The 13,879-nt window shown below is 49.5% G+C and overlaps 1 protein-coding gene across 1 annotated transcript; it reads left to right on the top strand.

Moving 5' to 3' along the window:
• The first annotated feature begins 874 nt into the window (after positions 1 to 874).
• Positions 875 to 12,925, top strand: LOC121008864 (aspartyl aminopeptidase). Its single transcript, XM_040441583.1, has 15 exons — positions 875 to 946; positions 2,327 to 2,417; positions 4,223 to 4,311; positions 4,392 to 4,505; positions 4,590 to 4,715; positions 4,845 to 4,969; positions 5,052 to 5,148; positions 5,275 to 5,382; positions 6,443 to 6,520; positions 7,537 to 7,620; positions 8,061 to 8,221; positions 8,891 to 8,930; positions 9,016 to 9,117; positions 9,201 to 9,368; positions 12,741 to 12,925. Exons 1-15 carry the CDS (start codon positions 941 to 943, stop codon positions 12,789 to 12,791), a joined length of 1,440 nt encoding a protein of 479 aa, XP_040297517.1. The 5' UTR covers positions 875 to 940; the 3' UTR covers positions 12,792 to 12,925.
• The last annotated feature ends 954 nt before the right edge of the window (positions 12,926 to 13,879 follow it).

Genomic DNA, 13,879 nt, shown 5'->3' with positions numbered 1-13,879 from the left:
CATGAATTGCGGACTGCAAAACATGACCGTGTGCATGAGCCCTCGCTCCGCATTGGCAGCACCTGGCACCAGGGGCAACAACCTGGGTCTTTCACCTGATTCCCCAGGGCTCTTGACACCAAATTTAAAAAGAGTAGATTCACATGGGGTTTTTGGGGAAGGTTTTTGAGGCAGATTTTCCGGCAGGTTTTTCAGCCAAAGCCAAAAGTGGATTCAAAAGGAATTGGAAATGTAAAAGGATCCATTCACACGTCCGTGGATCCGCAATACACCCGGCCGGGGCCCCTCATAGAACTGCCTATTCTTGTCCGCAATTGCAGACAAGAATAGGACATGTTCTATTTTTTCCAGAGCCCCGGAACGGAAGATCGGGGCCGCGCTCCGGAAATGCGGATGCAGACAGCTGTCAGCATCCATTCCTGCCCCAAAGAGAATGAATGGGTCCGCACCCGTTCCGCAGAACGGACTTGTGCGGACACATTCATGGACGTGTGAATGGACCCTAAAGGCTGGACTTCTGGCTTTGGCCGAAAAACCTGCAGGAAAATCTGCACCAAAATCTCTTCGAAAAAACTGAATCTGAACCCTTCTGAACCCTGCATCTGTGTCCTGCCCTACTGCCAGTGCCTTATGGAGCCTGGGTATCTTCAGAGTCTGCAAGCATACCATCCTTTACTGTTTTATGTAAGGCCTCTATAATAATTTTTGCATATGAGCTGCAGTGTTGTTACAGTGTAGCCAGCGCAGACATGACACAGTCTGTGAAATGTGGTGCTATCCCTGTAGTTTTCCTTTCAGTTTCTGGCGTCCAGACTGCAGTATAACCTCCCATCCCCCAGAGGTCCCTCATCCTGGGGTGTGCAGTGTGCAGCAGCTGCTCTTGAGTACAGAGATATAGGAAGTGAATGTAGTTCCAGGCAGAGCAGTGACAGCACACACCATGCAGGTCAGTACACACCAGGCAGGTCAGTGCACACCAGTCAGGTCAGTGCACACCAGGCAGGTAAGTACACACCAGGCAGGTCAGTACACACCAGTCAGGTCAGTGCACACCAGTCAGGTCAGTGCACACCAGTCAGGTCAGTGCACACAGGGGCTGCGGTACAGATGTGCAGTGCATGGCTCAGTACTGTGGAAACAAGCTGCAGTGCAACATTGTATCCAGTGACAAGCAGTTTGTTTACATTGTTGTGCATTGTTTACGCTAAGATAATATTACGTCTTGTCTGTAGTTGGGGTATTCCCATCTCAGACGCTGCTAACTGGGAATGAGCGAATCGACTTCGGATGAAACATCCGAAGTTGATTCGCATAAAACTTTGTTTCCATACTGTACGGAGCGAGTTCGGGAAATGTTTTTTTACAGTATAAATCAATTGAGACAAAGTTTTATGCAAATCGACTTCGGATGTTTCATCCGAAGTCGATTCGCTCATCCCTACCGATAACGTATCGCTCAGATATGCCATCAATGTCAGATAGGTGCGGGTCCCATGTCTGGGACTCGCTTATATCCCCCGAAGTAAAGGTGAGCGCACTGCACTGCCACCCTGCATTCACCGCTATGATCCTTCCGAAAATAGCCGTGCACACTCGCTCAGCTACTTTCCTATAGCAGTGAATGGAGAGCGCACCGTGCAGACGCAGGGTGCACTCCTTCACTCTGGGGCTGCCAGATATGCAGATAGGTTAATTACCATCAATGTCTGCAATGGACCAACCCCTTTCCGTGATCTCATGCTTGCAGTTGTAGTTCTACAACATCTAGGGGGCGCTGTAGCTTCTCTATTGTCTCACTTTGCCTTTTTCATATTACAGTTACAAATGACTGCAGCTCATCCTGTTTTTATTATTTTTTGGGGGGCGAAATAAGGGGGGGCAGAGGAGGCTGTTAATGTACAGTGCTTGCTTTAATGGGGGCGTCCTCATTCTGCAGACTTTTTCTTTAATTTTTGCCACTTTCCTATGTAAATTATACTAAACCTACCAGGCTGCCATGGGAGGCCACGGCCTCCTCCTGCGAAAAACTTTTTCTCATCATCTGTCGGAGGGGGAGGATCAGAAAAACAGCGCCACTCTAACCTGTAGGCTGATTCTGGTATTGCACCTCAATCCAATTCAAGTCAATACAAGAGCAATTACGAGCGCAGCCCATTGATGAGAGCGGAGCCAAGACGTGACCTACATACCTCAGCCGCCCATGTCCTGCTGGAGGATTAGGTGTACCAGCTGTCAGATCAAGGCCATAGGTCAAGAGAAAGCATTTCAGGGGTGGTTCGTACCCTGACCATCAGTTATTTCATTATCCCTTTAATTCTCATTGCAGGTTGCCGCCATGAAGGGAACACGAGAAGCAGGTCAGGCAGCAGCCAGGGAGTTTCTGAAGTTTCTGAATCGTGGAGTTTCTCCATATCATGGTAAGAGAACCTGGGTCATTGTGCAATTCTTTAGAGGCGGCCATATCTGATAGAACAGGCATCCTCAAACTGCGGCACTCCAGCTGTTGCAAAACTACAACTCCCAGCATGCCCAAACAGCCTACAGGTATCAGCCTACAGCAGGGCATTGTGGGAGTTGTAGTTTTACAATAGTTGGAGGGCCGCAGTTTGAGGATGCCTGTGATAGAAGGTGAGAGCCTTGATCAGGGTTCATACACAGAAAAGCTAGATTTTCCAAAGCAGAGATACAACAGATGCAGCACAATGTAAACTGACACAACAAAACCACCAAAAAAGTTAGGTTAAAGTTTGTTGCCTCTGTACTAGACATTTATTACCAATCCATGTTTAGACCTGGCTGATCTCAATACATGCCAAATGATATCATTCTTCCTGCAACCACCACTAGGGGGAGCTCACTGCAGTATTGAACTGGATGGGAACTGCATCAATCTGTAGGCAGTGAGCTCCCCCTAGTGGTGGCTGCTATAAAGTGTCACAATATTGCATTGTGAAAGCCGATTTTTGCATTCTTGCCTGCACCACCCACCTGCTCTGTGCGGCAGTGATGGTCCAAAGTACCTGATCTTACCCTTTGCACCATGTTCCTTGGAGAACTGAGTGATAAGAGGAAAGTGCTGGCCTGTCTATTTCTTCGGTGGGTGAAGTACACGAGTCAGTATTATGCACTGATTTACCTGCGGTGCCATTTATATTACTGGTGACCTCCAACCCTGAAATATACCCAGCCCTTTCCCTCTTCTCCTACCCTACAAGTGCAGGCTATCCTAGATGTGCATATGTCTCACCGACGGTAAGGGTCTGTCACACGTGTGCCCACTGTCAGACATTGCACAGGAAGGTACTTACCTAGACCTCCGCTCCAGTGCTGGGTATCTGCAGCATTTTTCACCGCCAGCTGTGTAGACGGCCGTTATGAATGTACAGAAACCGTAACTTTACCACTGCCCGGTCTTTTGGGCACGGCTTGGCACTTGCAGAGCGTATACTATGTCTTAGGGGTAGTCATATGTCATAAAGTAGGGACCCCACTAATCCTGAGAATGAACAGGATTCTGGTGTCCGATTCCAATTCTTTGTACGGCCACCCGGCTGTGCAGGGTAATGCAGCCAGACGCATTTACTCGGATAGCGCCGCACTGCAGTACACAGAACCGCTGAAGGGGATATAGATCTAGAGCGGCGCTGCATCCCCTTCATTCTCAGGATCGGGCGGGGGTCCCAAAAGGACAGATACCCAGTGACCATAAAATGGTAGCATATCCCCCCCCCCCCTTTAAAAAAAAAAAAAGACTGTGTGAACCTGGCCTAAAGACATTTCCTTCATACCGCCACCAGGTGGAGTTGTGGAGCTGGTACCTAAAATCAATGGCCCCACTATGGGTCACGGTTATAGCGGAACAGTGTGCCCAGACCCTGTACAGCGGCGCATGAGGTCCCCGTGGTCCCACTTTACCATTGAGTGCTGTAGCAAGTCACAAAACAGCGCCACATCTGTCTCCAGGTTGTGTATGGTATTGCATCTCCGTTGACTACAATAGAGCCGAGCTGCAATACCAAGGAGATGAGTAAAGCTTGGGCATAACAAGAGCATAGGTGACGCCCTCATTGCACCAAAGGTCTCATTTTAGGAGCCTCGGATCAATGAAAGAACGGCAGTGTTTTAATCAGGTGAACCCCAGCTATGTGTCTGCGCATATAGCTGGGTACGGAGGTCGCTGGGGGCAGATTATTTTCCTAAGACGTCTTCTTGCTCCCCCTAGTGGTGGAGGAGTGCAAGAGCCGCCTCTTACAAGCAGGATTCCAGGAGCTGAAGGAAGCCGATCACTGGGACATCAAACCCAACCACAAGGTAAGCACACGCTGCCCCCTCCTCACTATTAAGTAGCACGCTCGGGGCTGACCTACTTACCGATTCCTATCTCCGTGCAGTACTTTGTGACCCGCAATTACTCCACCTTGGTGGCGTTTGCCGTGGGCGGCCATTACCAGCAGGGAAATGGATTTACAATGGTTGGAGCCCATACAGACAGCCCGTGTCTCAGGGTAAGGCAGGGACCCTACACGATATTAGAATTCACAAGCGTCGCCTGTCCTCCTCTCTAATCTACGTCTTGCTACGTACGGCAGGTGAAGCGCAGGTCTTGTCGCGGTCAGGCCGGATATCTGCAGGTCGGCGTCGAGTGCTATGGCGGTGGGATCTGGAGCACCTGGTTCGACCGAGATCTGACTGTCGCTGGTCGAGTGATCGTTAAGGTGATGATATTTTTGATACATAATTCTGATAATTAATCCTCTACTGCATGACGTCATATATCGCTGCTGGAAACTGTCAGCAAGCTGCCGTTGACAGATCTGTCATTCTTGTGCGTCTATATTTATCAGGAGGGGCACCGCCTGCAGCATCGCCTGGTCTACGTGGAGCGCCCCATCCTGCGCATCCCCCATCTGGCCATCCACCTGCAGAGGAACGTCAACGAGAGCTTTGGACCCAACACAGAGCAGCACCTGTGAGTGTGCGAGCGCTGTGCGGACCCCGGCGTCCTGCGCGCTCCAGAGTCTTCCTTCTCACCCTCTCTCTTCTCCTGCCAGCGTTCCCATCCTTGCTTCTTCGGTTCAAGAAGGTTTGGAGAAGGAGACCATGGATTCGGGATCGTCCTGTCAATCCTCCGCTGGAGGCCAAAACCAGGTGAGATAAAAAGACATCATGGCCACCAGCCTGGACTCTCGCTCAGGTTATGGTGCCGTCCGCTGTCCTTCTGTCTCAGATTGATGGCCCTTTATGTAGTGCCTGTCTCTTTAAATCCCCCTCCAGACGGAGAGACATCATCCTCTTCTGCTCAGCTTGCTCTGTGACCGGCTGGGGGTCAAACCAGAGCAGATTTTGGAACTGGAGCTCTGCCTGACTGACACCCAACCTGCGGTATGTCCTATCGCGCTTCGCCGCTGTGTCACATGACGCTGCCGCTAGTAAGTGACCATTACAGCGCTGCGCACCGCGACCCTTGTATCGGCCTAGTGGAGGGGCCTGTCTAAATGTCATTTTACATAGGGGCATGATTCACTTTCTGGATGTGTAATAGAGGGTGGGCAATCTAGTCTAAGTGCCATGCTTCATCTAGTGGAGCACTCCCAGCCAATGGTTCACTTCCAGGATGTATAATAGAGGGTGGGCAATCTAGTCTATGTGCCATGCTTCATCTAGTGGAGCATCCCCAGCCAATGGTTCACTGCCAGGATGTGTAATAGAGGGTGGGCAATCTAGTCCATGTGCCATGCTTGATCTAGTGGAGCCCTCCCAGCCAATGGTTCACTGCCAGGATGTGTAATAGAGGGTGGACAATCTAGTCCATGTGCCATGCTTGATCTAGTGGAGCCCTCCCAGCCAATGGTTCACTTCCAGGATGTATAATAGAGGGTGGGCAATCTAGTCCATGTGCCATGCTTGATCTAGTGGAGCCCTCCCAGCCAATGGTTCACTGCCAGGATGTATAATAGAGGGTGGGCAATCTAGTCTATGTGCCATGCTTCATCTAGTGGAGCACTCCCAGCCAATGTTTCACTTCCAGGATGTGTAATAGAGGGTGGGCAATCTAGTCTAAGTGCCATGCTTCATCTAGTGGAGCACTCCCAGCCAATGGTTCACTTCCAAGATGTATAATAGAGGGTGGGCAATCTAGTCTATGTACCATGCTTGATCTAGTATTGCAATCCCAGCCAATGTTTCACTTCCAGGATGTATAATAGAGGGTGGACAATCTAGTCTAGGTGCCATGCTTCATCTAGTGGAGCACTCCCAGTAAATGTTTCACTTCCAGGATGTATAATAGAGGGTGGACAATCTAGTCTAGGTGCCATGCTTGACCTAGTGGAGCACCCACAGCCAATCAGTTGCATTTCCGGACTCCTATCTACACTTTGTTACATTGTATCACATGGGATTGTGTCAGTCGCTCCTGCTAACTTCCTCCCTCCTCTTACAGACTTTAGGGGGCGCCTATGAGGAGTTCATCTTTGGGCCGCGCCTGGATAATCTGCACAGCTGCTATTGTGCCCTTCAGGTGGGTATGGTGCCAGCTTACACGGCTGCAGGGTGATCCTGGGTAAGAATGGGATTTCTGCCCTGTACATGGGTAATAAGGGGTTATTCCAGCAGATCCTTATACATGGCAGCTGCAGCAGTGGTGACGGGCGAGGCCTGGGTGTGCAGGGTACAGGATCCCGTTCTCGTGCCCAGTGCCCCCTGGTGTAAAGCGCCAATCAGCACTATCTATTGTAGTCAGATGGAGTTAGCTTGTGACATCATTGCTGACTGTTTCCTTCATTGACACCTCAATTCTTATCAAACTGATAGGAATATGGCTCAAATAAGTGTCAGGAGATCAGAGAAGAGATACACATGAGCTGTCAGCTGACAGGATTCAGAGAAAACAGACTGGTGTTTTAACTCCTGCATCTCAGACACAGCTGAGCATTTTTAATAAAGACCAATTGATAAAATAAATTTTAGCCCAAAATGAGTAAAATGCAATTATTTTTTTTTTTTAAATGCTTCCAAGGTGTCCATATCCTTTAAACTGCTGAGCGATTATTTATTGTTCTGTTATCAGCTATATGTATATTGGCCAAACTCGCCGACTTCAGCAGGAGAGGCCAATCGTCTGATCTAACGATATATGGTGGCCTCCTGATTCTCCCTGATGACGGATGTCAGGGAAAGAAGGATTGGGCAGTTGGATTTCAACATGTCCGATCCTTTTGTTCTCAGGGGGGGGTCTTGTTTCTGGGATCACCAGTGATCGGAAGCAGTCGGGGGGTGTTCTGCGTAGCTGCAGCGCCCCCCGCAGGAGAGATGATGCACAGAGGGGAGCTGCTCTGATAGACGAGGGTCCTGACGGGAGTAACTTTACAAATGATTTGCTTTCCTTCTCATACACTGTGATGGTGGCCATATTTACTGTCACCCAGCTTTCCCAGGATCAGATATGAACAAGAATTAGCAATGTGATAGCAAAGCAATAAAATGTCATCTCCTCTGACTAATCTCTCGTCCATTGTCTCCCCCCCCCCCCCGCAGGCTCTTCTCGGCTCCTGTGAGCCCCCAACCTCTCTCGCCAATGACCCCAACGTCCGGATGATCACCCTGTATGACAATGAAGAGGTGAGGCATGCTGGGAGCGTGACCGACGCCTGCCCACGGGTCTGATGTGACGCCGCCAGCTCAGATACGCTGCGCTGTATGTACTCGACCTTTATGGAGACGGCCTCACCTTTAATCGCATGACGTACAATGCTGCATCCATAAAAGCCGGGTGACAACCGGCTTGGCTGATATACAGTCCTCACTGAGGTGGTCACCCAGCTTTTCCGGGATCCTGAATGGAAAATCTGTCGCAAGTATTATCGGGAGAAGTTGCTCAGAGGTTTGGGAAAGCTGGGTGACCGCCTCTGTGTCCAGGGGTCGGAGGAGGTGAAAAACCGCGCTAAAGGCAGTTATTAGTCATGTGGGCGGGGCTGTGACAACCACCTCGCCATCTGGAGAATTCCGTACGCTGCCGCAGTATATACGATATTCATCGCTTCCCATTCGTGTCTCGGCAGGTCGGATCGGAGAGCGCCCACGGCGCCGAGTCGCTTCTGACGGAGCTGATCCTGCGCCGTATCTCCTCCACTCCGCAGAACCTCACCGCCTTCGAGGAGTCCGTGCCCAAATCCTTCATGATCAGCGCCGACATGGCCCATGCCGTGCACCCCAACTACATGTAAGGGACCCCGATGTGAGCGGAGACTGCAAGGAGGCGGGGGGGGAGGTGACAGATCCCTACTAAATCACAGTACAGGGCATGCTTGTTCTTGTAGTCCTCCACGGCTACGAGAAACTGCAGGGATCAAGCATGAAAAGAACATGATGAGTATACCGTAGAGAGAGTCCATGCTGCTGCCGTGGGGCCCCTGGAGAGATGGGGCCCATTTCAGTTTGGTCTCATTCCCATTTCCCACCACTTGCGCTGGGACGTGATCTCCACCAGTGAGAATGGGGGGCGCAGCCTCCTGGTGTCAGGCAGCTGCCTAAAGGGCCTAATGATCTTTGTTTTGGGTCATCCCCAGATGATGCCTTTCCTTGAAAATAAATCTCAATCATTGTATAATAAATAAAAAAATCTACCACTTTTCTAATATATATATTTTTTTTACCAGTTCTGCACCATTTTCTAAATATCTGCTTGCTGTCTGTGAACAGAAACATGGCGCTTGGGATGTTTTTAGTTTTTAATTTTTACAAACCTGCAACAATTCATGTGTCAGCTGGACATAATCAGGTCATTTAGCCTCTTTCACAGAAAGCAAGCAGAGATATTGAAAGCAATGAGGAATTGATACACCAAGTATATTAGAAAGCTGCAAAACTTCTTGTTTTATTTCTTCTTCAGGGACAAACATGAGGAGAATCATCGGCCCCTCTTCCACAAGGTTAGTCCTTGCAGGTCCCTATGTGCAGCTTGATACATTGTATCGCGCTGTATAAATCGATTTATTGTCTGTGTTTTGTAATCAGGGACCTGTTATCAAAGTGAACAGCAACCAGCGCTACTCCTCCACCGCTGTGACCGAAGCCGTCCTGCGGGAAATTGCTGGACGTGTTGGAGTCCCGCTGCAGGTGATCACCCCCATCATACTTCCTCCTAACGCCAACCATAATCCACGCCTTTATGTTCTGGTAACTGGAATTTACCTCTTTAGGAATTCATGGTGCGGAATGATGTGCCGTGTGGCACCACCATTGGCCCGATTCTGGCAAGCAAGCTGGGCATGAGGGTTCTGGATCTAGGATCCCCGCAGCTGGCCATGCACTCCGTGAGGGAGATGTGCTGCACCTCTGGCGTCCTGCAGACCTGCACTCTCTTCCAGGTAATATGTGTGTTGTGTCTATGAGTCACCACTAGAGGGCAGTGTTAATGAGCATGTGTAATAGTAAGGCTGTCATAGAGGTATTAGGGGGCAGTGGGGAAATAAAGTTTAAAGGGGTATTCCGGTTGTTAGAAGTTATACCCCTATTTGGTGGGGATCCCCCACCGTTCACAAGAGCAGGGACTCCCGACCCCTTTGAGCCCCCTGGAAACGAACGGAGTGGCAGGTTGAGCTCCATTCATCTCTATGGGAGTTCCAGAGACAGCCGAGTACTTTTTCAACACTCTCATAGAGATGAATGGAGTGACAGTTCAGTTCACATGCCGGACCATCCTTGATTTCGAGGGACTCTGAGGGGTATAGGATCCCTCTTCTCGTGATCAGTCGGTGTCCGACTGGTAGGATAAGGGATAACCTCTAACAACTGGAATACCCCTTTAAATATGAACACAGCAGAAAGTGCTGAGCAGCTCCAGTATCAGTAGGTAAGGGACACTGTGCATGGAGCTTCAAGTGCAGTAATTACAGCATAAAAATTAGTAGGTCGTCAAACCCAGGACATTGAAGAAAGCGAAAACTATAAAAAAAATATATTTTGCACTGAGTTTAGTCCAACCATATATAATACCCACAGATGTAGCAGAGCTAAACCAGCTGCACTGACAACCACAAAGAACTAAAAGGCCTCCCGAATGTATGTAACTCAAGCTTATTCACTGTACACTGAAGAGTCCTGCAGTTCTCTAATACACTTTGTGTTTCAATTCCTCACCATTTTCAAGAGATCTGCTTGCAGTCAATGAATGGGAACATTCTTCCTTGCATCAAGAGGCAGAAAACCAGTGCTAATCTAATACAAGAACTGAGGGTTTGCTACAGGTCTGTCAATCTGTGGGGGGAGCAGCCTGGACTTCAGACTGATCCAATGTATCAGCGCAGATCAAATGTAACAAACCATCAGGAGATGAATCTGTGCCGCTGGTTGTCTAGACTGGACGCAATTGTAGCAAATCCTCAGCTGTGAGAAGTGTCAGGACTCTACAGGCTTAAAGCCTCAGGATGTAAAGAAAGTGCTCCCGTTTACTGACAGCAAGCAGTTATCTTGAAAATGGGGAGGGATGGAAACACAACATATATTAGAAAGCCGCAGGACTTGTATACTATGGTCAAGTCTATTGTCCAGGTCATGTTGGGAGTTGTAGTCCTGTTTTGATAAGGTGCAATGGAATTGCACTATGGTCAGATCTATTGTTCGGGTCATGTTGGGGGTTGTAGTGCTATATTGATGAGTGTAATAGAATTGTACTATGGTCATGTCTATTGACCAAGTCATGTTGGGGGTTGTAGTTCTGTATTAATCAGTGCATAGAATTGTACTATGGTCAGATCTATTGTCCGGGTCATGTTGGGGGTTGTAGTTCTGTATTAATCAGTGCATAGAATTGTACTATGGTCAGATCTATTGTCTGGGTCATGTTGGGGGTTGTAGTCCTGTAATAATAGACAGCACTATAGAGTAATGTACTATAGTGTCTATTGTCTGGGTTATGTTGGGGGTTGTAGTCCTGTAATAATAGACAGCACTATAGAGTAATGTACTATAGTGTCTATTGTCTGGGTCATGTTGGGGGTTGTAGTCCTGTAATAATAGACAGCACTATAGAGTAATGTACTGTAGTGTCCATTGTCTGGGTCATGTTGGGGGTTGTAGTACTCTGTGTAGAGAGTATCATTGTTTAATTGTCATACAGTCAGGTCACTGTTTTCAGTACAGAGTGTTGTGTTCTGTGTGTATTGTGTTTTTATAGAGAAGGATGTAGCAGAGCTGAATTTGTCATTACCTAGGGTGTTTCCTTAGGACATCTTTGATGACAAACTCAGCTTGTTTTAGTGCAGTTGGGTGTATATACGTGTGTATATATATATATATATAATCTGTGCTAGATTGTATCCCCCAGCCGCTGTGTCGCGGCGGGCGGTGTGACGGAGCTGGCGCTGCGCTCTCTGCCGGAGATGTCATGGTGTTTGTGTACATTCACATCGCCGCGTGTTCCCGCAAATTTCCACACGCGTCCTTCTATTGGTTCATGTGAACGAGCTTCTAATTATGTGTGTGCCCCTCTCCCATTGGCTGCTGCCATGGCAACCGACACTGGCCTTGAAGTCAATGGGTAGTTGCTGTGGCAACAGCAGACATCAGTGGTTTAGTCGAGTGGTTGCTATGGCAACAGCAGTACCTCTCTAATGAGCAATAGCATGTATTAGCCTATGAGATGATATAATGGAAACCATGGCAACCAGAGCCCTCCCCCACCCCTCCCCCGCTCCTAGTCTGCGCAGTCTCTTGGGTATTTGCTTCTCCGGTCTTCGGCTCTGTCGACTTTTCCCAAATTTCTCTGTACGTGCCGCTTCCAAGACGACGTCCCAAAAAGGCCTGAGATTTCTGCAAAGCATGTTTCAGATGCTGAAGTACTACAAGTGCCAGCATGTCCAAGCCGAACAGAATAGGCACTGGTGGCCAGGGGGTAGTAGTGCTGGTGACATGTCAACAATATACACGACGGTGACCACCCTGGCCTCCACAAGACCATGGCCGTCCGGTGTGGACACACCTGCCCACCAGGCCTCCCTGACCAGCTGCCATGTTGAAAATGTAGGTGACATAGCGTGTGGTAATCGCACCAGGGATATATCGTCGTAGACGCCTGTAGGTCCCATATAATGTGTGGGGGGGCTTCCGAAATTTCTAGGAGAAAGGAGAGTGGTCAAGTCCAATTGCAATGTCCTGGCAGGAGATGAGGCATCCGGCGGTGGCCATTGAAAAAACACGCACGCTTGGGCCGGACTGAGCATGCATGTACCCAGGGGAGTGAGGAGGAGCGGGTGATTAAAGGTGTATGGTAACCTTAAAGGGGTTATCCAAACCCTATAATGACCACCCCCCCAATACCCGGGCCCCTCATATGGATTATAATTACCCCACATCTGCGTCACTTCTGATCCCCGTACGGGACGTGGATTCCGGGGAGCGGGGTAATTTATAATCCATATGAGGGGCCAAGGTATTAAGGGGGGTCATTATCTGTGTTGGATAACCCCTTTAAAGGGAAGTCCAATTGAGCCCCCCCACTTCAAACCTCTCCAAAGACCAATAACCCTTTCAGTGCTGCTTGCAAATCCCACTTGATTTTAGGCAGGTTTCCCCTTTAACCTAGGTGGAAGTTCAGGAAATTCCCAGCCCCCCATGATCACACCTGCAGGGCGGAGGACCTCCAGATCCAGTGACTGATATCAGCCGCTCTTCATAGAACACGGCCCCTTCTATTGTACATGTCTGATGCGTGACCTCTCCACCCTCCCCTCTTTTTGCAGGGGTTCTTTGAGCAGTACCCGGCTGTGAACAGCTGTCTCCTGGTGGACTGAAGAATCCCGTCAGCCACGTCGTGGACGGAGCACGTGTCCCCTGCCTGCCCGGACCCCCGTTGATCATGTGATGATGGGTGTGGTGTTTGTGCAAGAGCCGCCCCTTATTTGTGGAAATAAACACCTTTTCTGTATATTTTGCCGCTGCGTGTTCTTTGTGCATTCACATCCCTCCTATGTGCAGCAAGTGATAGAGCGCTGCCAAGTGAGACCCCCAGGAATGAAATCACCGGGAAACACGAGTCCTTCTCTTACAAATCTATCCAGGTGCACGCCAACCGCCCAACCGCCCAGGATCCAGCGGGACAGTCCTGGATTTCAGGCACTGAGCCACAGCCCCCAGGACGTCTGCAGCATCCCCCGCTATCAACGGTATCTGCAATTTCAGGTTTCAGATACTATTGAATATCACGGCAAGGGAGCCGTCAGCATCCTGCGCCACCATTCATCCTGTGCCCGGTCGCCGGCGGCTTGACCCCTGGCAGGCATCGTACAGTGACTTCATCATGCCTGCTGTGCCAAGCCACAGACTGCACAAGATGGAGCGGGTCTACACTGAGCGGTGATCTGCCTCCTTCATCATAGGGACAGGGCAAGATGAGCATTTTGGGGGTGCGAAGGGGCATCAGACTGTGTGGGGGGCACTAAGGGGACAACATACTGTGTGGGAGGAGGCGCTAGGTGGGCATCATACAGTGTGGAGGGACAAAGGGGGCATCATACTGTGTGTAGAGGCACTAAGGGGACATCATACTGTGTGGGGGGAGGTGCTAGGTGGGCATCATACTGTGTGTAGAGGCACTAAGGGGGCATTACACTGTTTAGGGGCATCATACTGTGTGTAGAGGCACTAAGGGGGCATTACACTGTGTGGGGGGAGGTGCTAGGTGGGCATCATACTGTGTGTAGAGGCACTAAGGGGGCATCATACTGCACGAGGAGGCAGTACACTGTTTGGCTGCATCACTAAGGGCACTATTTCTGACTAAGCAGATATCTGCAATTAGTGGTGACCCCAAGGTTCAGTGCTGGCCCCTTTATTATTTACTTTATTTATTAATGATATTGAGGACGGGATTAATAGCACC

This window comes from Bufo bufo, chromosome 7 (genome assembly GCF_905171765.1).
Source record: "Bufo bufo chromosome 7, aBufBuf1.1, whole genome shotgun sequence".
Lineage (NCBI taxonomy): Eukaryota > Metazoa > Chordata > Amphibia > Anura > Bufonidae > Bufo > Bufo bufo.
The sequence above is the reverse complement of the archived record's forward strand: the minus strand, read 5'-3'. Positions and strand labels throughout refer to the sequence as shown.